The sequence below is a fragment of the Oryx dammah genome, unplaced genomic scaffold (assembly GCF_014754425.2).
Source record: "Oryx dammah isolate SB20612 unplaced genomic scaffold, SCBI_Odam_1.1 HiC_scaffold_17, whole genome shotgun sequence".
In the NCBI taxonomy this organism is placed as follows: Eukaryota; Metazoa; Chordata; class Mammalia; order Artiodactyla; family Bovidae; genus Oryx; species Oryx dammah.
Genome location: NW_024070201.1, coordinates 72,845,754 through 72,870,812, shown reverse-complemented (window position 1 = coordinate 72,870,812; position 25,059 = coordinate 72,845,754). Strand labels below are relative to the sequence as shown.

Below are 25,059 nucleotides of genomic sequence, written 5' to 3'. Positions count from 1 at the left end.
CCAGGCAAGAATACTAAAGCAGATTGCCATTTTCTACTCCAGGGGATCTTCCTGGCCCAGGGATCGAATCCACATCTCTTGCATTTCTGGCATTGGCAGGCATATTCTTTACCACTAGTACCTCCTGGGAAGCCCTCTTAAAAAGGATAAATGAGCCATAAAGAAAGGCTTCACTTTCCAGGTCTGTACATGTAATTCCTTATTTTATATTATATATGTTATATTTTAATGACAGCCAGGATTTTTATTTCCGTATTAAAAGGAAAAGTGGCTCTTATCCCATGTACCAAATATTGTGTAGACTGTGTTTCACAGGTAACTGTGAATATGGCCCCTGATGTGCTCAGTCGCTCAGTCCTGTCTGACTCTTGGCAACCCCATGGATTGTAGCCTCCCAGTCTCCTCCGTCCATGAAATTTTCCAGGCAAGAATACTGGAGTGGGTTGCCATTTCTTTCTCCAGGGAATCTTCCCAACCCGGGGATCGAACCCAAATGGGCTCTGAAGCCCAAAACTAAGATTTGAGAATCTGGATTTACCAAATATAAAAACGGAAGAGGCAAGAAGAGTTTAGGGATGATTTTATACTGGGCTTCCCACTGAACCACCTTAAATAACAAACTCTGCTCCAGCCTATGAAATAACTCAAGTCTAGAGCACTGCATTTAGGAGCTGGGCAACCCAGCTGGTCTCTGTCACTGCCTTCATGGCTCTGGGTAAGTTGCTTGCCTCTGGGCTTATGCCCACATCTGTAAAATAAATTTGGACAAAATGATCACTCTTCAAAATTTAATGTGTTATGATTTGGTAATTGAGACTTCTCATGTGTATCCTTGGCCTCCAATCTCATGTGTAAAGTGAACTAAACCCAAGTACACGGGTACCTGCCTTCCCTGCCCTGGGCCAGGTTTCCTGACAGCCACTTGCTCTTCCAGACAGTATGTGACATTACCTGAGGCTCTGAGTCATTCTCTTCTCATGTGCTTACTTGCTAATGGAGCTGGTGGTGATTTTTCCACACAAGAGTTTCTATTTTTTAGAGTCAACTGGAAGCAACACCATTTCAAGAGCTCAGAACCCTAGCATCTGTTCTTTCTACCACCCTGGGCAGATGCCTGGCAAGGGAAGAGCCATAGGATGTGGCTGTGGATGGATTTAGGGGGTGGGGTTTTCTTGATACCAGCCTTGGAGAACTGCCCCCTGCACCCATCCCTCATCTCCTAAAGAGGAGCCAGCACAGGTAGTCCCTGGCAGGGTCCTCAGCATCATTCCGAAGCCAGAGATGGAGACAGGTGCCTACCTGGGAGGAGGTGGGACGAAGCCAGACTTAGGACTGGAAGCCAGACTTTGTTATAGAAAGCAGTCTAGTAGTGGCTCGTCCTCAACCGGGTGAAGTCTCTTCTCAAGGCAGAGTGGCTGGAGCCTGGCTCTCCATCCCAGTTTCCCAACGTTCTCCCTTGGTGTCTTAGGACAAGTGGATGATGGCAGAATCCTGTTTTAGAAACGCAGGGATTCAAACCAGGAACAAGCCAGGAGAAACCTGGTTTTCCCCACCAAAAGCAAACCAACTCTCTTTGTGGTCTCTTTGCCCTCAAGGGTCAGGTGAATTGAGCTCTCGACCAGAAGACGGTGCCCTGAAGTCCTCTCTCCAGGCTGAGAAGAAAAGGAGGGTCGAGGCAGAGGTTGCCACTCCAGCTGTGAGATAACTATTGGTGGCTCTGTATTGAAAAGTAACAAGCACTCCCTCAGCCAGGCTAGGCCCTGGAATTCTAGGTGAAAAAAGGGAAACCTAGGCTTCCTAGCCTCTATTTCACCCTGATGTGAGAGGTAACGGGAATGACGATAATGAACCTGCTCATCGTGTTCGAAGTGTCTGCTCTGTGCTGAGCCCAGAAGATGCAGACTTGGATACGTGACTTGGCAAAGGCCTCGCAGCTTGCAAGAGGCCGAGGGGGAAATTTGAAGCTGGTACCACTCAAAACTATGACAATCCTAGACAGCATATTAAAAAGCAGAGACATCACTTTGCCAACAAAGTTCCATATAGTCAAAGCTATAGTTTTTTCAGTAGTCAGGTATGAATGTGATAGTTGGACCATAACGAAGGCTGAGGGCTAAAGAACTGAAGCTTTTGAATTATGGTGTTGATGACTCTTGAGAGTCCCTTGGACTGCAAGGAGATCCAACCAGTCAATTAATCCTAAAGGAAATCAACCCTGAATATTCATTGGAAGGACTGATGCTGAAGTTGAAACTCCAGTCTTTTGGCCATCTGATGTGAAGAGCCAGCTCGTTGAAAAATACCTTGACGCTGGGAAAGCTTGAGGGCAAGAAGAGAAGGGGGCGACAGAGGATAAGATTGTTGGGTAGCATCACCGACTCAATGGACATGAATTTGAACAAACTCTGGGAGACTGCAAAGGACAGGGAAGCCTGGTGTGCTGCAGTCCAAGGGGTCACAAAGAATCAGACATGACTTAGCAGCTGAACAACAACACTGCTCTAACCCTAAAGTCCCGGCTGTGGTTTAGAGCCCGTGAGCAGAGTCTTTACTGGAAAGGCCACAGATGCGTAGGCAGTTGTTTAAAAAGGCTATCTGAAACCACGAACCCAGACAGTTACCATGCTGGAAGGGACTGGAAAGATTCTGTTATCTAAGAAGACCTGGGAGCACCTGCCTGAGGGCCGTGGGACATTGTCTAAAGGACAAGTGCAAGTTGGGGTGGAAGAGAACTCAAGTAAGCGCCTCAGGTGCCACCTCAGCTCTGAAGAGAAAGGGCTGGGTTGGGGCCAGATGTTGCCAGCGGTCAGGTGCAGGGGTCCCCTAGTCAAGTGAGGAAACTGAGACAGAGACAGGCAAAGTGGAGGCATCTGAGGTCTCTACGGTGACCAACACAGCATTGCTGGGACTGCACTTTCATCAGGCAGGTAAAAGTTACACTCATTCATTCATCCGTTCAATAAACATGGATTCAATTCAGTTCAGTCGCTCAGTCGTGTCCAAATCTTCGCGACCCCATGGACTGCAGCACACCAGGCTTCCCTGTCCATCACCAACTCCCGGAGCTTGCTCATACTCATGTCCATTGAGTCGGTGATGCCATCCAACCATCTCATCCTCTGTCGTCCCCTTCTCCTCCTGCCTTCAATCTTTCCCAGCATCAGGGTCTTTCCCAGTGAGTCAGGTCTTTGCATCAGGTGGCCAAAGTATTGGAGCTTCTGAACACTGATTGGGTGCCTATTATGTGAGGATGTGATAGCAACCACACACAGTGGTATTAAAAAGTCTCTACTTTTCTATTGTGGCCTTCATGGTCTAAAGGAGGAAGACCAGACGTAGAACACACACACAGGCACACACACACGTGTTACATAGCTGAAGACTGGAGATAAGATCTGTAAATGAAAACATCAGGAGGAAAGATGAATAATGCCTCAAGGGTGTGATCAGGAAAGACCCCCTGAAAAGGAGACATTTTATCTGACACTTAAAAGATGAAAAGAGCTCAGCCAGGCAACCGTCCTGGGGAAAACCATCTCAGACAGGGGGCACACTGAGCTGGGAAGTCCTGCAATGGAAGGGAGCTCTGTGAGCTTGGGGCAACAGAGAGGAGGCCAGGGAGCACGGGCAGAGAAGGAACCAGGAGGCTGGGAGGCTGGCAGGGGCTGGACCATGCAGACTGATGGGTTGTGATCAGGACTTTGGGATGGGAGCGATGAGAAACCTTTAGAGGGTCCTGAACTGGGAAGAGACCCTAACTGGGTCTGTGTTTTCAAAGGGTCACTGTAGAAACTCACATAGCAGTGGGTCTTCAGGCCAGTTCCCTGAGTCTTCTCTCTGGGGTGAACTCAACTTGCCTTTTGAACCTTGGAGAGGGAAGCTGGGGGCAGCTGTGGGGAGGGAGGAGGGGAAGTGGACTGGGCCTCCCCCCTTGCCACATCCTCCAAGCCTTGCTTTGGGGAGACCCAGCTCAGGGCCAATGGAAGATTTATCTTTCCCTTGCCTTCCAGCTGCCAGTGTAGGTCAGATCCAATGGCCAGCAGTGGGGCAGGGCCGACCCCAGTTCACCTGGGCTGATTAGACGTGGACAGCTGTACCCGTTTGCTCTTTCTGCCCTGGGAAAAGAAGAGAAGTGAACATTCTGTGGAGACTGTGGAATGGCCTTCACGACAGAAAGCTCTGAGTCACTGAGGGGCTGGAGGGACGATGGCAGGCACTGAGCAGGTAGAGGTTCAGAAAAGAGGAGAGGGACGGCCCGTGACCGGAAGCTGAGCTGGAGCGGAAAGGAGCTGAGAGGAGGGCTCAGGTCCCAGGAGGAAATACTACAAACAATTTTCTACGTTTTTCTCCAAAGTATGCCCATCTTTCTAAGACAATTTGGGCCAAACATCACTTATCACCCACCTCTGAACCAGTGCCATTAGCAAACTGTTGGGAAGGACACTCCCTGGGGAAGAAGTTTGCCAGTGGAGAATCATGCAGGTGGTTGGATGGAGAATTAGAACACTGTTCATCCAAGTTCCCCTGCAGGAGGGCATGGCAACCCATTGCACTATTCTTGCCTGGAGAATCCCATGGACAGAGGAGTTTGGCAGACTGCAGCGGTCCCTAGGGTCATACAGAGTCAGACACGACTAAAGCGACTTTGCCTGCCTGCCTGCCTGTCTCATCTGCAATAGCTCTGAGAATTTTGTGGGGTAAATGTGTGTGGGGGCGAGAGATTTATTTTAAACGGTTTTGGTGACACCTCTTTTTGGCCAGACGGGTGAGTGAGGTGTGTAGGTTACCAGCTGGAAGTGGCCTTGAATAGTGGAAAAGTAAGAACAGCAAGAATAGGACTTAGAAGGCCTCTTCCAGTTGCTGCTGACCAGGGAGCAGGCAGGCAGTCTCACCTGACACCCAAGCGTGGGACTCATTCTGAATCACCCTGGGCACGGGCTGGGAGAAAGACAAGAAGGCAGAGATCCGACCTCGGTGAGTAAATTTAAATGCTTTTATTAACAATCTTCTTACATTACAAGGATAATATGACAAAAGGAAAGTTTCTGCGTACATATTATGATAAACCAACATAGCTCTATTTGTATCCAGTGTCCTAGGCCCCGTCACACAGGTACTATAAAGCGTAGTCTGCAAAATAATAACATCGAGGGTTTTTTTATTTTTTAAGAAAGAAAGTATTAACATATTAATATGTATGTGATAATAGACTCCTAGGTATTTCCCCCCACCCCCACTTTATTTTCCTCTGTGATTGAAATGAAACGGTTCAGCAGCGTGGGGGTGGAGAAGAGGAGAGAGACGACGGGGCTGAAAAAGACGGAATCAGACTGCTGGCTCTTCCAGAGAGACAAAAGTGAAGAAACTGAGGGTGCCCCGAGGGCAGCCTGGCCCTTGTCTTTTGGGGAGCAGTGTAGTGACCGGCCGTCCTCCTCTGGACGGAGGGCCCGGCGCCCTTGATGCCCCGAGGATGCTCTCTCTCTGAGGTACAGTGCATTGTGGGATTGCTACCCGAGGATGCCCATCCCCTGGCCACGGGTCTGACCCCCCGCAGCGGGAGGAAGGCTCGGGCCGGGCCTGGTCTCTCTTGAGCCAGGCACTGGAGGGTGTTCGGAGACCCGGTTGGCAGCTTGCGGTGGCTCAAGGAGACCAGGGTGGACGTGGAGTGAAGAGGTGGGCATTGGCAGAACAGACGCCCCCCGCCCCAGACTGCAGGTATGGGGGGGCTCTGCTGGAGACTGAGGTACCTTGGTAAATGGTATGGAAGTGTAGGACGGAGGTCAGAGGAGGCTCGGAGGCAGGAGACAAGCCCAAAAGGCAGAGGCTGGCCTAGAGGGCAGAGGGTGTGGCCGCGCTCTATCTCCCATCCTCTGTGGCCCCATCGGCCCCTCCTCCTCTACCTCCCCGGCGGGGAAAGAAACAATCATGAGAGGAACTTGGAAGTGAAACGGATTTCTGATCCCGTCAGGGCTGCACAGGCCCTTCGTCACGCAGCCGGTGGCACCGGTGCCCCCTCGGGCCCCCAGAAGTCCCGGCCATCCAGGAGCAGGGGCTGGGCCAAGCCGAGGGAGGCACCCTCCCCGGCGGAAGTGGATGAGCTTGGATGAGCTTGGGGCGTCTGGCTCAGCCTCTGCCTCGAGTCACAGAATCAGAACAGTGTACGTGAACTAGACCTGCCTGTTAACGGCGGCGCAGGTAGGGCCAGGGGGTCACTGGGCACAAGAGAGGGTGGGGGGCGCCATCCTGAGTGCAGCCAGCAGCAGCAGCTGTGCAAAGTGGGCTGGGCCAAAGCCCTGCTTCTGAACTTGAGTTGCCACTGAATTTATGAGTGTGCGGATATGTCTCTCTCACCCTTTCCCATTAGTTGACACCCCCTCTCCCCGCCCGCCCTAGCCGGAAAGCCTCTGGATGGTGGGCAGCGCTGACTGGTGATGCTGCCCTGGCAGGCAATGAAAGAGTGGGCGAGGGAGGCCAGGACGGCTGTACTTCAGAGGTTTGGCCTCCAGGGTGGGGGTGGGGGGCAGCAAAAAGCATCTAAAGTGGGGAGGTGGGGGCGGCGGCATTTCTCTTGGACCCGTCTCGGTCCCATTTGCAGCTTTCTTATTGCCACCAGTGCTGCTCGTTCTTGTGGGGGAGTGGGTATCGGGGGAAAGTGTGCAGGGTCCCTCTCCCAGGGGGTCAGAGGCCACATCCTACTGCTGGGCAGCAGGGACCACCCAAGCGGAGGCTTGTTAGGGGGCAAAGGGGACATTTCTGGAGGGAGCCCAGGGGGTGAGGATCTCCTTTCGACCTCAGACTAAGCCTGCGTGTGGAAAAGGAGAGAAAAGTGCATGGGAGAGGGCCGGGGCCTGGCTACTCTCCTCTCCAACACTCCGGGTAAGAGGCCCCATTCCCAGCAAACCCCGCCTGCTCAGCTGCCCCGGGTGCCCCTGCAAAGGCTCCATGTCCTCTGTCTTCTCACAACACAGCGACAGGCTTTCCTGCTGCTCTCCCAGCTCTCTATAGACTCTATATTTTATATCTATTTAAAACATAGAAATGTATAAATATATAGGATATTATTTATAGATATATAGACGTGATTTCATCTCTTACTCTGTGTGTATACGTACTGCATATGTCCATATATACAATATATATGTGTAGCATTTGTATTATACACTGCACATACCCCTGCTTCCATGCACTCTCCTAGGGAGACTGGATTGCATAGGTATTTCCAGGGCGATACCACTTGAAGGGATGGGGCGGGGGTGGGGAGGGCCAGATGAAAGAGGAGGGCCGTACCATTTTTCCTCCCGAAAGGGCACTTTTTCTCCCTCTGGCTAACACACAAAGATCACCTCAAAGGTTTCTTACAATATTACAGCTCCAGACACTCAGCTAAAGCACCTTGTCCACAGAGAGCAGAGAGGCCTTCCTCCAAGCAGGAGAAGGGCCCCTGCGGATCTCTGGACATAATCTTCCCTCCTCAAGACTGGAGGAGGAAGCCAGCCTAGAAGCCATGAGCCAGCCCCGCCTCCCTCGGGGAGGCTGGCGGTGGAAATGGGGCTGTCCCAAGCTCACCTGCCTTGTGAACATGCTTTTCTCATCTAAGGAGGCCTGGCCTCCCTGCTTTGGCTTTTCCAGGCTGGCCTGCTGCTTGAAAGGGCGAGAGGGGATGAGGGCCAGAGCCTTCTGTCCAAACTGGGTGTAGGAACCAAGAAAGAACATGAATTCTACTTGGAAGTCAGACCGGAAGCCACAGCGAGCTCTAGATACAGAATCCCTGTTCCTACAGGCGAGAAAACAGAGGGGAAGGAATTGAGAAGTTCTGTTGCAACCCCTAAGCCACTTTTGGGACCCCACGAGGCTCCAGGTAAATAGTCAAAATAGCGCCCATTCCACAGCACAGGCTGGGCCAAGTCTGGTCCACTTCAGCCTCTGCAATCATTTTCAGCACTCGACACACTTTTGCCTATTTTTTCCTTCTTGGCAACACTTCAAAACAAATGGAAAATATTTAAACACCACCTTAAATAATTATAAGGTCCTTTCTCCAAGTCAAAGGGGCAACGTAAGCAAGTCAAGGAGAGGGGGCTCAGCAAGACAACTCAACATGGAAACACTAGGTGGGAGCCAGGGTGGAGACCTCCAACCGCCCTAGATTCAGGGCTCAGCGCTGAATGCAACTAACCAGGGATCCAGGAGATAGAGCCTCCGCTCATCCTTCAGTGAGGATGAGGAAATGAGGGTCTGCCCAGCACTAGATGTGCCCAGCGGCCATCCAAGAAGAAAGAAACAAACAAACAAAAAAATAGCTGGTGTTGTGGATGCCCAGATTGTAATACCCAACCAGGCAGGTGAAACTTGAAAATTGGCAAGTGGCAAGAGTTGCAGACAGGGCTGGGCTGCCTCATATTTCACAGACAGATACAAGATGGCAAAGGGTCTTTTTGTTTTTTCCCTCCATTGAGAAAAAGCAGACCATTTTTAATTACAAGGGTTTCTGGCTCCCAAGCTCTGCGATGTATCTGCTTGGCACCATCGGCCACAAACCTGATCTCATTTCCCACCCACTCCATGAACCAAAGAAAATCACTAATTGGTCAACTCAATGAGGACAAGCTTGACTCCAGAGACACGAACATTGTTTTTCTAAGTCAATGGTTGTCACTCCTAAGCCAGGGGTTGAATTTAAGGGCTCTGTCTCTTGTCTATCAGCATGCAAGGATCACCTGGCCACAGCTTTTTATACTCATCGATGAGAGGTTAGACTGCCCAAGCATGTGGGCAGACCCCAAGAGTCCCCACACCCTAGGAGTCCTTCTCGGAGGCAGAGAGTGGAAACGCCTGGGGTGAAAACCATGGGTAATTGCACACAGCATTCACAGGATAGAAACACTGGAAATTCTGAGGGTAAAGACTCTGTGTCAATTGTAGTGGTGTGTCACCCAAATTGCTCCCTGTCCCCAGGCAAAGTGGCCTTCAGACTGCCATGAGCACCTGGAGTTTTCAAGATGCCTTCCCAAACTTCGGGAATCTCCAGAGAGCCCATCCTCTCCGAGGTCTGGAGCCTGGGTGGCCGGCTCCTGCTCCTCTGAAATGATAAGGTAGACACTGGCATTGGCCCAAAGGATTCGTTCTCCTCTGGATAAAAACTGGAGCTAATTTTGGCCATGGCCTCCTGAGAGCAAACGGTTGTGGCCCTGCCACAGTACTCAGGCAGTCATCGGCGAGTCTTTCCTCCTGGTTTTCCGATGAGTGGTGGTCTAGGGGATGACTGCCTGTCTGCTGATGTCGTGGGTGGGGAGGCTCAGGGGTGGGCAGGGGCAGGCGTAAGGCATCTGTTGGCTAGAAGAAAGGACCTCGACTACTGTTTCTGATCCCTATGGAGGCCCACCCTGCCAGTCATCTCTGCTCCCCCTCGACCCATCTCGGTCCATGTGATGTCTAGAGGGAGCTCTCCCACAGACCCGGTGGATTGGGTGCGCGGTGGAGAGGAAGTCAAGGAGAGAAAGGTGGACCCTTGTGCTTTGCACTTGACCACAGATACTGACCCTGATCGGACAAGGGGGATGGCAGGAGAAGACATCGGCTTAAAGTGACGTGCACGAGGTTGGGAATTTCAAAGCTGGAGAAAGGGCTTTGGGTCTTTCCTTGCAGGTTCCTGCTAACTCTCTCCTAGTTCAGAGGAGAGTGGGAAAGCGTGTGAGACTGGGGAGCGGGGATCAGGGGTGAATGTCACCAGGCAGGGGTGCATTGATTTGTTGAAGAAGGCAGCATATGAGGCCCGGCAGTGGGACAGTCGGAGAAAACCGGTTGGTTTTGTTTTGTTTTGTTTTAACATGCTACATCACTGTTGAAAACAAAAAAAGTTTCAAAAATAATATATAATATATATAATATATTTATATAATGAAAAGCTATTGACTAGCAGCAATGATTCTAAAGTTATCATAGCACCAAGACCATGGGGGTGGGGGAGGGGGCCTGTGGGGGTGAAGGTCTGGCGGGGCAAGGAAGAAGGGGTGATATGTTCAGTGTTGCTGACAGTTCCACTCCGGCTCTCATCGGCGGCACGAGGCCTCAGAGACAAGATAAACCAAGAAGGGAGGAAACCACCACAGTCTTCGAATGTCTGAGCCGAGCAGGTTGGGGACACCGAGGCCTTGCCTGTGGCCAGATCATCCCATCCTTTGCCCACCCTCTGCCAAACGAGAGGGGTGGCTCCTATAGACAGACAATAGACAATGCAGGTCTTCCTCCCTTCCCTCAGACATAACCTGCATCCACAGCGTAGGACCTCTGCAGATCAGATATGCACACATCAGATGTGGGAACACGGACAGAAGTTTTTAACAGCTCACGCACATTTGTTTAAAAAAAACTCCCCTGCGAGGTATACTGGTAATTAAATGAACAAAAGAGCATTGATCAAGACTCCTCTAGATGAAACCACTACTTGCCTCAGGGAGTAGGCAAGTGGCTATTTCTAAAGCTTATATCTCAGCTGTGTGTGTGTGTGTGTGTGTGTGTGTGTGTGTAGGCTGATGCCTTGAGAGTCCCGTCTGACTTCTTGTTTATTCTTTTCTTTGAGGACATCTCTACCCTGTTCAAAAAAGGAAGCGTTTGCAGGCATAGACACATTCCCCACTTTTCCACTACCTTCCTGCCAGGCTGCAGGGCTTGTCATCAGCCTTATTGCAAAAGAAGAATCCAATCTCTAGAGACTCTCATCAAAGTTATGCATAACCCAGGGCACAACTTGCATTGACATCTCCTGCCACTGAACTCTAGCAGGCATTTCTCAATTATTAAAGGAAAAAATAATATACCCCCAAACACATTATACGATTATAAAGACAGAGTATAAATAATTCATGTAAATTGAATACATACTTTTCATTTTACGTGTTTTTAGCCAAAAATCGTTGCTGTACTGGGGTCTGGACTTCTTGGCTCTTCATTTCCCCCACATTCCCTGGATCTGAATGGAATTCTGTTATGGTCTCCCACACCAGGTAAAAAACAGGAATGCAAAGGGCTCACGTCCTCCCTTTTCCCCAGGATTTCAAGCTCCGTTGTGAGGCAGTTTTGCCTTCAGTATAACAGGTAAAATATTTAGGATCCAGGGGACTGGAAGGAGGGACTCAGCCCAGGGACGGGAGAGGTGACACAGGTGGGGACTGGCAGATGTCACAGTCTAACCGACACTTCTGATTCAGAGACAGTGAAGGAACGCTCATCAGGGAATGAATGAAAACCTCTCAAGCCGGGTGGGAGGGGGATAAAGTCGAACACCCTGATCCGGATACACAGCTCACCCTATCCAAAGATCAGAGGTCTGATTCTGCCAGACCAGCATGTCAGCCAAGAGGCCAAGAGATCCCCCTCGTAAAACCAAACAAGAAAAAAAAAAAAAAAGGCAAGAACATACACCCAAACCCAAACCTCTCAACCCCCAAACAAGAACATAAACAAAATGAGCTACCTAAAGGCGATGACTGACCCGTCATTTTAGCTTATGCGAGTTGGTTGACAGTCAGGTGGGAGCCCGTGTAGCCCCAGCACATGCTTCTGTGAGTGAAGATGAGTTTCCACGTGTGTTACAGCTGCCAAATTTTGTAGACAAGAGTCAGTTTCCGACATTATTCCAATCTGAAAACTCCCAGTAGCTTCTGGTGGACGTGTCACTTGGTTTTTAAAATTTTTTTCAGTGTGGGTTTTTATAGATATATATATAATATAATATATATTTATATAATATATCAAAGCTTATGAGTATAGATTAAAAAAATATTCAACAGCTTAGTGAACTCTGCAATGCCAGCTTCCTAAATATCCGGATAAAACTCTGACCCGTGGTCCACGGTCTGCAGCACTGGCTTCTGCTCCAGGGCAGACATCCTGCTGAGGACCTCGGCGGACAGTGCGTAGCTGTTGCCAGACTTCTCCTCGAACCAGCTGTCCAGGGCTCGCTTGGCATCGAAGCTGGCGATGGGAGGGCCGTTGACAGCAATGGTCAACAGGTCGCTGAGCTGCTCCAGAGTCAGGCGGGAGCGGTGGTTTTTGCGAACTCGCTGCAGGGCGTTTCGGCCTTTCTCGCAGCAAGCGGTGGAGGTGGGGAGGACTTTGAGGACCTGGATGATCTTGTTCAAGAGTGGAAACCGCTGCTTGTACTTGGAAATGTGGCCGATCAGGTCTTTGAAGCCGTTTTTGGTATAGTAATCAGCCTTGAGTTCCCGCCACTCCATCAGCAGACTCCCCCGGGGGTCCAGCCCTTCCCTGCAGACATCCCGGGAGAAGGTGGGGATGGCTTCCAGGTGATCAAAGATCTGAACCATGTCCTCCTTGCCATAGCTCAGGAGCTCGTCGCTGTTCCGGGGCCAGGCAGCCAGGTCGAACACCTGGCAGGCCTTCACAAAGATCCGGCTGCGGGAATCGAACCTCTGAGCTAGGATCACTTGGGTCTTCTGGCAGATCTTCTCCCGGATGGACTGGAACTTGGCTTCAGCCACCCTGAGGTTCTTCATGGCGATCCCGTTGAAGCTCTCCCGGAAGTTCTCCTCGAACTCCTGCAGGTATTCCCCGGGGGAGTCGGCCAGCCGGCTGATCTCCTGGATGGCCTCCTCGATCTTGTCATCCACCTGGGACACCAGGAGGTATTCGCCCTGGAAGACGTAGGCCAGGCGCGAGAGCACGGCGATCACATCCAGAAGGAAGTAGATGAGCTTGATGGACTGGTAGTCCATGAGGAACTGCAGCAGAGCCAGGGCGATGGCCGAGGCGTCCGCCCGCTGGGTCTGGCTGCTGACGTCCTTGAGGTGGGCGACCACCTCCAGGTAGTCCTTGATGAGGGCATTGAGGACGTTCTGCTCGCCGATGATCCACCGCACGGCCCGGATGTCCCCCAGGAACTCGGTCTCCTCGCACAGCGTGGACGCCGTGGACCGCAGCTCGCACATGAGGCGTGGCGAATAGCGGTAGAAACTGAGCAGCTGCTTCAGGTTGTTCTCCAGTTCCTCCAGGCAGGGGAGCTCCTTCCCGCTGATGGCGTCCAAGATCTCTAGATGGGGCCGGTGCACCATGAAGGGCAGGCACAGCAGCCAGGGCAGTGTCTTGCGGATCGTCATGAACATGCTGGCCCGAAGGCTGGCTGTGACGTTGGCCCCGTCTATGCCCAAGCCCACGGTGGGCTTCTCGTCCTGCAAGCGGATGCCCAAGGCGGAAAAGGCCCGGTCCAGCGCCTGCAGATAGCTCTCTGTGCTGGAGAACCCCAGCTCCTGCAGAGACAGGAACTCCGTGGCTGGCGGCCCGTCGCTGCTGGTGTACTGGACGTAGACCGCCACCGTGTCAGCCAGCAGGTCATCGCTCTGCCCGTCCAAGATGATGCTGAGGCATGGCGACTGGCGGATGCGCTCCACCAGGTCTTCGCGCAGCGCCCGGGCGATGTGATGGATGAGGATCTGGCAGTCTCCCTCGTTCATGTACTGGTCCACCACCTTGAGCTCGCATTTCCGCAGCAGCTCGGCCAGCGGCCGGAAGTCCAGGTACGGCCGGCCCTCCAGGGCCAGGTGGTAGGCGGTGTTGAAGAGCAGGGTCATGTTGCGACACATCTCCTCCGTCTTCTCGGGGTGCATGCGGAGCTTGTAGAGCTGCAGGCACTTCTTGTGCAGGTTGCTCTGGCTGTGCAGCTTGATGGTGTGGATCTTGAACTGCTTGGAGCCGATGATGAAGGCGGAGGTGCGCGAGGACTGCACCGTGTATTGGCGGCAGACGTGGCACCACATCTCGTTGAGGGTCGGGGAGTACCGCAGGAACCAGAACTTCTTCAGCCACTCCTGCTTGAAGCGCCGGATCCGGCGCCCGGCGGCCGAGGACATCTTGGAGGGCTCGTCGGTGGCCGTCATAATATCGTTGGAGACGGACTCGTCTGCGGAATCGACCTCCTGGTCATCGTCCTCCATGATGGCCGGGCCGGAGACCATGGTCTCTGAGGCTGGAAGACAAATGGGAAAGGAACCCGTCATATCTGCCGGGAAGAAAAACAAACGGAAGCACATAGACGCTTCCAAAACGAAGGGACAGGTCCAGAAGGCAGCTGCCATAGTCTGCGGAACAGACTGGATTCCAGCCTGGAACTCATCTGTAAGCATCCTTGTCATCCATGCACGTCTCATCCTCTTTGTGGATTAGCCCCGGTGGCCACCACCACGCTCCAGGCCGCCTGCCCTCACCCTCCACAAGCGTGAGCTCAGGGATCTTAAATATTCTGTATCCACCGAAGAGGAAAACTAGGAGAGCCGAGCCCGTGGAGGAATAGAGCACGTCCCAGGTTTCACAGCGGGACCGCGAGGACCTGGGACTTGTTTGTCACACCACTAAGGTGCCCTCAAATGAAGGCGGCTGGGGCCCCAAGTGAGTTGGGGATCAGAATGCAGTTAAGACACAGGCTTGGAAGAGCTGCAACACCTCATTCTGAGCTAAGGGGTGTGGTTAAAAAGGAAGTGCTGTGTAAATCTCTAATTCAGCTGTGTAGTGAGAAACTTTCCTTGTGGTTGAGCAACCCTAAAAGATCCAGGCAGCCAAGAGAAATGGGCAAAGGGAGGTCATTGCCCTGCATTCCCATCAGGAGGGCCGGGGGCTCTCCCTCACGGGACACCCTGCCTGGGACTGGGAGAGAAGAGAAAGATTGAGTTTAGAAGCTGGGCTTTGGGGTAAGACACCGGAGAAAGGCAACGGGTCAAGAACACAGCACACACCCCCTCCTGCAGCGGAATTTCCTTTATTGACATGGAGGATACAAGGGCAAGACATGAAGCCCCCACGGGAGCTGCAAGGCGGCCTGTCGGAGGCAGCTGAGGGCACGGACTGCGACCGGTGCCCACCTCTGAGTTCCCAGGCCTCTCCCTGAAGGGGGCACCCCAGGGAGTGCCTGGCCCCCCTCCACACTGTCCACCGCACGTTCCTCCCTCGGACAACAATTTCATCCACACCAACTTACCTGCGGGGTCTGAGAACTCGGGGAGCTCCAGGACCTGCGCTGGCAAGGTGGGGGGCTCAGGAAGCGTGCCAGACTTAAGCATGTCTAGTTCGGCCTGGAGTTCCCGGACCTTCTTCTTTAGGCGAATACAGTTAGGGCAAAAGGAGGTGGTGGGCAGCTCGGGAGGGTCGGACGCAAGGGAGGCCTCGGCGGGACTGTCGGCCTTGAACGACGAAGGCTCCTCCTCTTCGTCCTCCAGGGGGCCTGCCTCCTTGGAAGCCCCTTGGGGGATCTTCCAGTCCCCATCCCCCTGGGTCCGACTGGCATTCTGCACGCCGTGCGACATCGTCATGGCACACTGGCCGTAGGCATCATTCTGCTGCTTGGGGACCTTCCTGATGACCAGGGAAGTGCTCAGTGCGAGCTGGTGGGCTTCTACCTTTGCGGATTCCAGTGAGGCCTCCAACACATCCTTGAAAATGAGGTCAATTTTCTTCTTCTTGGCCTGGGGGTGCATGTCCCCCTCGTCAAAGCCACGCTTGTAGGGACTTTTGCCCTGTCTCAACACAGGGAGGTGAAGGGGACCCCTCAGGTCTTCTGGGTTATCCAGAGCCTGCTCAGACTTCTCCTTCTGCAACCTCTTCTCTCCTAGGAAGGAAAACCAGGGTGTGAGGAAGTGGGGAAAAGCCCCGAAGAGGAGAAACCAACAGAAAACAAAGTGCTCCTGTCAGGAAGTCGCTTGACGTATCCCTCTGGGCCTGGCCTGGTGCAGCAGGTGTGGCAAAAGCGGGGCAGATTACTCAGTGAAGAATCGGGCTAACCTAACATATGGTTGGGGAGTTCACCAAGGTCTTTGACATCATTTACATGGTAGAAAGAAATAGAACTGGATCACGGGGTCTGGAGTCAGAGGGCCCCAAAAAGTGGTAAGAATTCCTTTTAAAGAGGCAGTTTCAACATAGCCTTAAGTATCAAAAAGTGAAAGTGAAAGTCGCTCAGTTGTGTCTGACTCTTTGCGACCCCATGGACTATAGCGTCCACGGGATTCTCCGGGCAAGAATACTAGAGTGAGTAAGCCGTTCCCTTCTCTAGGGGATCTTCCTAACCTGGAGATCAAACCCAGGTATGTTTATAAGTTGAGCAAATGCTGTAGGCATGGGGAGTTGGAAGTTAAGGAACTCGCCATCCTATCATCCTAAAAGATGACGTCCCACGTGATAAGCTGAGTGGGGGGCAACATAGCTCAGCTAAGTGCAGAAGGCGCTCTCATGCCTCCAGGCTTCCCCTCCAGTCTTAGCAATTGGAAGATGGCTACTTCCACTTGATAGTTGCTCAGTCACGTCTGACTCTTTGGGATCCCATGAACTGTAGTCTGCCAGGCTCCTTTGTCCGTGGAATTTTCCAGGCAAGAGTACTGGAGTGGGTTGTCATTTCCTTCTCCAGGGATCTTCCTGATCCAGGGATCAAACCCGTGTCTCGTGCATTACAGGCAGATTCTTTACTGTCTGAACCACCAGGGAAGCCAAACTTGGTAAAAGGTACACAAAGCACTGAGTCCCACTTCTTCCTCCTCCCTGACTATCCCTTAGGGCAAAGTCCATCTTATAGCAACTGTCCTTTCTAATTCTTCCAGTAACCCAAAGATAGGATGATGTGAGGAAGCATGGCCTGAACCTCTGTGGGTCTCACTGATGACCAAGGCAGGAAGAAAAGGGAAGTCAGGGACACCAATAGCTGCTGTGGGCTCCAAGAGGACAGCCTCTAGCATGATAAAGCAAGACACGTGGCCACAACGCACGCTCAAAATACAGCCGCTGTGTTTCCTTACCTGACAATTCTGACGTTTCCTCTACTATTTCTTTCTATCGTGTAAATGATGTCAAAGACCTTGTTGAACTCCCCAACAATATATTATGTTAGCCTGATTCTTCAAAATGGCTAATACAGTTGCACAAATTGCTATAGATGTGTGGATGCTGCCTGCTCAGGGACAAGGTTATTCAAATTTTCTAGGATGAACAGGAGATTTCTTTGGGGTCAAGGCTCCCAGAAAAAAAAATCTGTGGGTCAAAGAAGACCTTTAAACATTATGGAATTGATTCTAAAGCCTCCATAAAATATGGGGGAAATACCACAAAGTAAATCAATGACCCAAAGTGGACAAATAACAAATGAAGTCTTTGAATACATGTATAGATGCATCCTGTTCTTAAAAGATAACCACAAAGGAATAATTTATGCTCTTTAGGAAGCAGTTCTGGGCTCCAACTAATATTCCTACTTAAAGCTGCTCAGTTGCTCAGTTGTGTCCAACTCTTTGTGACCCTATGGACTGTAGCCTGCCGGTCTCCTCTGTCCACGGGATTGCCCAGGCAAGAATACTGGAGTGGGTTGCCATCTCCTTCCCCAGGGGATCTTCCCAACCCAGGGATCGAACCTGCATCTCTTGCATCTCCTGCTTTGGCAGGAGGATTCTTTACCACTCGAGCCCCCAATGAGAGTTCCTACTTAATAAGGACTAATAATTCAAGCTCTGGACTTTAGCAGGGCTCCAACCTCCAATTACAAAGAAGTCTCCTTCCATGTAAGACCTTAAGTGGTTGAGCGTGGGGGATTCCCTGCTCCAGAGCAGGACAGGCACACAGATCTCAGACACCACTAACTGTATCAGAGACTGCCAAAGCTACAGGTTACATAGCGAAAGTCAGCGAAAGTCACTCAGTCGTGTCTGACTCTTTGTGACCCCATGGACTGTACAGTCCGTGGAATTCTCTAGGCCAGAACACTGGAGTGGGTAGCCTTTCCCTTCTCCAGGGGATCTTCCCAACCCAGGGACTGAACCCAGGTCTCCCGCATCGCATTGCAGGCAGACTCTTTACCAGCTGAGCCACAAGGGAAGCCCCAGGTTACATGGACACATCTAAAGGACACTGAGCCCTATGGCTACTCCCAAGGGCTTCAGGGCCAAGTCCATTCTCTGCTCTGACCCTGCCCTTCGTGGCTTCAGTTTCCTCCCTATTTCCTACTTCTCAGTCTGGCCAGGAATCGACACTCCATCCTCCTGTATCTGCACACATCTTGGCAGACAGATTTCAAGTCTGTCTGCCACACTCCTTTGAGCAACTCCTGAAAGCTCATGCCCTTCTCTGAGCATTCCCCTTGGGTCTCAGGGCTCTCTGAGGATGATGTAGCTCGAGGTGCTTTGGAGAAGACACTGGGGAAAAAAGACATTACAGATCCAGAAGAATTCAAGAAGATCCTGGCCAAGGGATGGAACCTGTGTCCTCAGATACAGCTTGGTTTTCTCTTCTTCTGATTATAAGATTCTTTTGGAGATTTCCTGACAGTCTTCATTCATTTCTTCTTTTATCCATTCAACAAAGATTTATTGAGCACCTAATCTGTACCAGACACTTTCATACATGGCATCTCCGGAGATCAAATGGAAACCATTGCAATCATGTCATGGAAACATGCCTTCCCAAGTGTAATTGGCAAATATGTGCCCAACACCCAGCTCCAAAGAAGACAAGAGATGAGTGTATCTATTGGGTCTCCTCTCACTGCCCATCCAATCACCAGATACCTTTTACCAAGTCAGGTAGCAGCTGTGTTCTCAGTGTCCACAATTTGCTTTGCTCTGTTTTGATTTTGAAGATAGTGTCATTCCAATGGGTCCTTCTCACTCCTTTTTCATCATTTCTCTTCATAGTCCAAATGAAGCTTTATTTACAATAAGTAGGTTGGTCAGAAACATGATATAGTGAGGCTTGGGTGTAGGGTTTGGTTCCCAGGACCAGATGGACTCTGGGTCTTTGGATATGTGGTTTTAGTTCAAGGAAGGTCCTGTTGGAAAAATGACCTGGGCTCACCCATTTGTGCTGGCATGGCTGAGGATGGACTAAAAGAGGCAAAGGGCTAGGAGCTGGGGAATATTTTAAACCACTTTCAAATGATCCATTTAAATGGAGCCTGGATGGACACCCACCCACCAGGCTATGATCCATATATAAACTCACCTTCCCACCTCTCTCCAACCTTCTTCTTCTAAGAGAAATTGTTCTTTCATAGCGTATCATTAGAACAGCTAGGAATGAGACGAGGAGGAAGGAGGAAGAAACTGGTTTTGTCCGGGAGGCCAGACAACACTGTAGGTTAGAGCTCAGATCCTGGACTGAGACAGACATGGGTTAGGAGCCTAACTCTGCCCCTGCTGACCACTGTATTTATCTGATGAGTGAGTCACTGTATTTATCTGCTGCACAGTGTCTACACTTGTAAGATGGAGAGAATAATCCACATGCTATCATTAGCATGTATATTATCCATCTAATTCTCACCACACATTCACAGAGCAGGTGCTAATGGAAATAATTACACAGGACACTGTAGAAAACACGTTTAGCACATATGAAGTACTTAGTAAATACCACCTGTTATTGCTGCTATTATCGAGCCAGTGACAGTTTACAATATCCTTCCATCAATCTGAGTTGGGGAGACAGAATCAATTTTGATTATATTATTGGCACTGGAGACTTTCTCACTCCCTCATGCTCTGAAATATCTATAATAGGGCTCCTGACCCTGTCTGGGGGAGAAGGACACACTGAGGTGCCACTGGTCCATCCCAGAGCAGCTGCTCCAATCTAGCCCATCAGTTTCCCTGAGTTCCTCCGGGTCTCCCCCATGTACAGTGTTTCCCATCGGATTTCCTAGAAGCACCTACAGAAGCATTTCTGGCCTCGCTGGGGCTCGGTGGCGGGTGTGGCCCACCCCCACGTGTGGACACGCACCTCGGGCCAGGTTGCGGTGGATGGTCTCCTGGGACATGCTGTGCAGACGCTTCATGTAGTCCTCGCTGTACCAGACGCGCAGCCGCTCCCCTGGCCGGATGTCCCGGCAGGCCCGGAAGTAGATGCGCTCGCTGTGTTGGAAGGCCAGCAGGTTCTGCTCTCTCTCCTCCCGGGAGATGACCACGTACCTGGGGGCGAGGGGAACAGGTGAGCAGGCACGGGCCACTCTTGGGTGAGTGCCTGCTGGTACCAGGCACAGTGCTGCGCAGGTGCCGGTGGCTGGATGTCCACGAGCATGTGGGCACCTGCCAAATTCGACAGGGCAGCTGCCCTTGGAGGACAGGCACCCCCCTTGTCTCGCTGTCTGGTGTGACTTCAAGCAAGCCTCTGTACCTCTAAGAATCTGTTTGCCGAGACTGCAAATGACACCTGCCCTGCCCACCTCCCACGTTCTGGTAAACATAAGATTCAACCCCAGATAGACAGATGGCTGGAAAACTATTTTTCACTAACTTTTTTTTTTTTAAGTCTTTATTGAATTTGTTACAAAACTGCCTCTATGTTACGTGTTTTTTGGCCACAAGGCATGTGGGAACTTAGCTCCCCTAGTGGGAATCAAACCTGCCCCCCTTGCATTGGAAGGCAAAGTTTTAACCACTGGACTGCCAGGGAATCCCCCTCTTCACTAACTTTTAACTGCAGGGGCTCCCAGATACCCACAGGCCTCTGATGGTGGTAAGGGTGAGGTCCTTGAATTGTTTCCAGTATGTCACAAAGCCTAGCAGAAGGAACCCATGTGACAAGGGTGCCCACGAGGTCAATGAATGAATCCTAAAGATCAAAGTCTTAAAAGGAAAAGAAAAAAAAGGATGCCCAAGGGAGATAGGGGAGGTAGGTAAATAAGAGGCGAGGAAAGGTGAGCTGCAACCACTTAATCTAAGTCATTTTCAGGTAAGGAAACTGAGACTCGGGGAGGCTAAGTCACTTGCTTAAGGTCACACTGCTAATAAATGGGAAATAGCATTGAGGTCTGTGCTTTTCCCACTAGAATTCACGGCTCCTTTGTGGGCATGTAAAGCACCAACTTAGCAATGCCCAGAAAACTTTGAAAGTTCTGTCGAACCCTTAGAATTTGCAGCTCTCACCCATTCTCCCTGAAATGACATCTCCAATATCCAACGTGCCACCTCACTCACCTCCAAAAGGTGAGATGATGCAACATCTGCAGGGAGGTGAAGATGGACAGATCAAATGGACAAGAGGACATTATTTGGCATTTTAGGGTTCTGTACTATCCAAGTGCCTAGGAAATTTGCAGTCAAAAAAGGGAGGTCCAAGAGGGATGTATGTATACACACAGCTGATCCACTTCATTGTACAGCAGAGACTAACACAACATTGTAAAGCAATCATCCCCCACCCTGCCCCCGCCAAAAAAAAAAAAAAACAAAACCCTTCTTTTCCTTATGCTATGATTTGTCTCAAAAGCTAGGGAAGAAATCAAAGTCTGTCTGACTGGCCCAGCCCAGAGAATTGTACTTGGAACAGTCTGAGGGAAACCATAGTTCACAGAAAAAAATCCAAATGGATGATGAATAAATGAAAGTATTCAGCATCACTGATAAGAAAAGAGGCACAAAGTAGCACATTGTATCATTGGCACAAATAATTTTTTAAGTGGTCAGCTCTGTACTGGTAAAGGTGGCAAGACTAGGGTTTCCCATTCTAATGGTGGAGAATAAACTGGCACAACCCTTTGGGAAACAAGTTGGCAACACGGACTTCAACAAGCATTTGTTCACAGCAGCATTATGCACAACAGTCAAAATGTGGAAGTAACCCAAGTGTCCACTGATGTTTGAATGGATAAGCAAGATGTGGTATACACACCCAAAGGAATAATAGCCATAAAAAGGAAGGAAATTCTGATCCATGCTACAACATGAACGATTCTTGAAGACACATACTAAGTGAAATAAGCCAGCCACAAAACAACAAATAGTATATGATTCCACTTCTGTGAGTCGTCAAATTCACAGAGTCAGAAAGTAGAATGGTGGTTGCCAGGGGCTGGGGGCGGGGGAACAGGGAGTCAGTGGTCGATGGGTACAGAGTTCAGCTGGGGAAGAGGAAAAGGGTTCTGGAGACGGATACTGGTGCTGTTTGTCCAACACTGTGAATGTACTTCATACTACTGAACTTTACACTTAAAATGGTAAATTTTATGTTATGTGGATTTTCCCACAGTTTTTGTAAAATTAAGGAAAAAAAATATCCAAAATGTTAAGATGTGGATCAAGAATGCAAACTCTGCACGCCACAACAGACTTGTTTCACTGCTTGTAATAGTGCAAAAGCATCTAAATGTCTAAAACCAGAGAAACGATTTAATAAACCGTGGTATATTTGTAGGCTGGAATGTTATTCATCTACCGAAGAATCTTTTATGACATGGAAAAACGGTCCCGATATAATTCAAAGTGGAAACAATAGGACTGATGTATTATGGTTCTAATCATGCTTTAAAAACAAGCCTGGTAAACCACTTGAAATACACCAATGTTTTAACAGTGATTAGCCTTTATAGATGGTTCTACTTTATAATTTTCTGAACTTTCCAAGTCTTCCTCAATAAGCAATCCCTCTCCCCCACCCCCTAAAAAAGCCAATTCCAGTACAAACGCCAAGTCCAGTACAGGCTGGCAGTGGGGACAGTTGTGGTGGCCAGCAGCTTTGGGAACCCACATCTTGGCACCCCAAGCATAGCGCCCCTCACATATAATCTCAACTCCCCAGCTGCAGGAGTCTGTTTTTCCTTCATACGTGAGATTTCTTCTGAATGTGCAAACTCTTTTTCCAGTCCCCATTTCAGCAAGAGCCTGGGATTTGACATCCAAAATTAATCAGCCTAGTGGTCAGCACAGAGTAGAACTGAGGCAGATCAAACTTTTCTACTCCCTGACGTGGAAGGCGAGCCATTCACTCATGTTTTGTTCTAACAAGATTCACTTGAATCACAGAGCCCAAGGGAAAAGGCATACAATCTTCCCCTTTTCCAGTTTCTAAACAGCTATCCGGCTCTAAAAGACAGAATTATTTTCTCTGACATTCAACTTGAAGAGAAAAAAGTAGATGAGGAACACAGAACGATCAGGGATTTATTCCAAAGAGCAACCTGGTGAAGATGTCAGAAGGTTTAGAAAGACTCAAGTCCACTTCCCTTTCTACCTTCTCACACTTTGCTAACCCAACAAGAATCAATACTTAGGAAGAAAGGTCCTACTGAGCCTTTCCCTTCTCCAGGGGATCTTCCCAACCTAGGGATCGAACCCAGGTCTCCTGCATTGCAGGCGGATTCTTTACCAGCTGAGCCACTAGGGAAGCCCATTGTTTAGCACAGGGAACTATAATCGATATCCTGTGATAAACCATAATGGCAAAGAATATGAAAAAGAATATATATAGCTATATATACACATATGGGGAGACCTGGGTTCGATTCCTGGGTTGGGAAGATCCCCTGGAGAAGGAAATGGCAATCCACTCCAGCACTCTTGCCTGGAAAATCCCATGGACAGAGAAGCCTGATAGGCTACAGTCCATGGGGTCGCAAAGAGTCGGACATGACTGAGCGACTTCACTCATACACATATATATGTAGGTATAACTGAATTACTTTGCTGCACAGTAGAAATCAACACAACACTGTAAATCAACTATATTTCAATTAAATAAATTATTAAAATATTTAGGAAGAGAACTCCAAAACTTTGTATAGATCACAAAGTATCTTCAAAGATCAAAACTGGTTCAGCATCCTGTTGTATTTGGTTGTTCTGAAAGTTGGCATTTGAAATAAGATACACATGGGAGCTCTCAGTGAATCATAAACAATCCATTCCCCTGAAAAGATGTTTATGTTATATAATTTTTGAAGTAAAGCTAAATAGAGCCAACTAAGTCCCAACATCGACTATTTCTAGCCAGGTCTCCCACTTTCAAGTATTTTGTGGTAACACCCAAATGGCTGGATCCACTCCTAGAATCCCTCTGTCCCCACTCAACAACCCCCGTATGAAGAAGCACACCTGTTCCATCACACGGCTACAGGTGAGCAAGGGCCCTTCCTGAACAGAAGGCTTCCAGGGAGTGAAAATCTTTCTATTTGTTGTTTCCAGGTCAACAAATTGGCTGGAAGCAGAAAGTATGTCAGAAGGATGATAGAAAATGCACAGCACAGGCTGATCTATGAACACTAGTGCTTATTTGACAGTTTTTCAAGCCCTTTGAAGCAATCAAAGGGGTGGGTGGTGGTGGTGGTGATGGTGGTGGGGTGGTTCGGGACTGAAACTTTCATGATGATAATGGATTGTTTTTACTCTCAACTCTTTGCTGACTTTGGGTATTGGCTAGATAAGCTCTAAGACAACACTTTCCAGACCTCACCCACTGTGTCTTATCAAGTGCACCAGATTTTCTAACTGGCTCAGGAAATGAACTATCAGTTTCAACTTAAGAGAGAAAACAACCTACAGGGCACCTATTTCGTCGGTGGGGATAGAGGAAGGCCAGGTTCAGACACCCCCACCCAGTGGCTCTGTCTCTGGTGGAAAGGAAGCAGCCCAGTCCCCGAGGCAGAGACAGGAAAGGAATGACTGAGGAGAGGCTGGGCTCCGTATTCTGCTAGGCACTGAGGTCTCTGGGCTGGGAAGGCCTTTGGATCAGGCATTCACCCCCTAGATCCTCACCTGGACTTTAAGAGACCACCACCCAGCCAGTCCTCCCTCGGCACGGCTGCACGCCTCAGACTCTTAGAAGCGATGTCCCCATCGAAAGGCTAAAACTGGCTGTTCATTCATTTCCACCCACTGGTACCAGTTTCACCTCCTGTTTAACTTGCTAGCCCCACATTCCCACTGAAGCCAAGAAAAGGAAGTGGAAAACTTTTCCATCTGAAGTTGACAAGTCTCTGCATCTCTGTGTCCCTTCTGCTTCCTACATGCCCTCTTCTCTCCCCAGGGCCAGAGGGAGAGGCCAGCCAGTCACCACTTAGCACCTTGACCTTGGTGGGAAAGACCCCCAGGCCTGGTTTCACAGCATCTTTGCATCTCCTGGAGATTGGATAATCTTCATTTCCATGACCCTGCTTTTTGGTCAAGAATGGTAGAGGAGGATCTAGATTCCAAGAGATCAAAGACAGGCTGGAATCTTCCACAAAGTGGATGTATCCTTGGTCAGGACCTGGACATTTCCTGCCTGGGAGACTCTCTCCCTGTGACTGGAAATAAGCCAGGGCAA

At 50.0% G+C, this 25,059-nt stretch overlaps 1 protein-coding gene across 1 annotated transcript in view; it reads right to left on the bottom strand.

Moving 5' to 3' along the window:
• Positions 1 to 9,966: 9,966 nt before the first annotated feature.
• Positions 9,967 to 25,059, bottom strand: part of PRDM11 (PR/SET domain 11) — a 50,989-nt gene continuing 35,896 nt past the window's right edge. The window contains exons 5-7 of the mRNA XM_040259075.1: positions 19,762 to 19,949; positions 14,987 to 15,613; positions 9,967 to 13,981 (exon numbers count right to left, since the gene is read on the bottom strand). Coding sequence (XP_040115009.1) covers positions 11,817 to 13,981; positions 14,987 to 15,613; positions 19,762 to 19,949 — 2,980 coding nt within the window. The 3' untranslated portion in view covers positions 9,967 to 11,816. The remainder of the gene's footprint in view (positions 13,982 to 14,986; positions 15,614 to 19,761; positions 19,950 to 25,059) is intronic.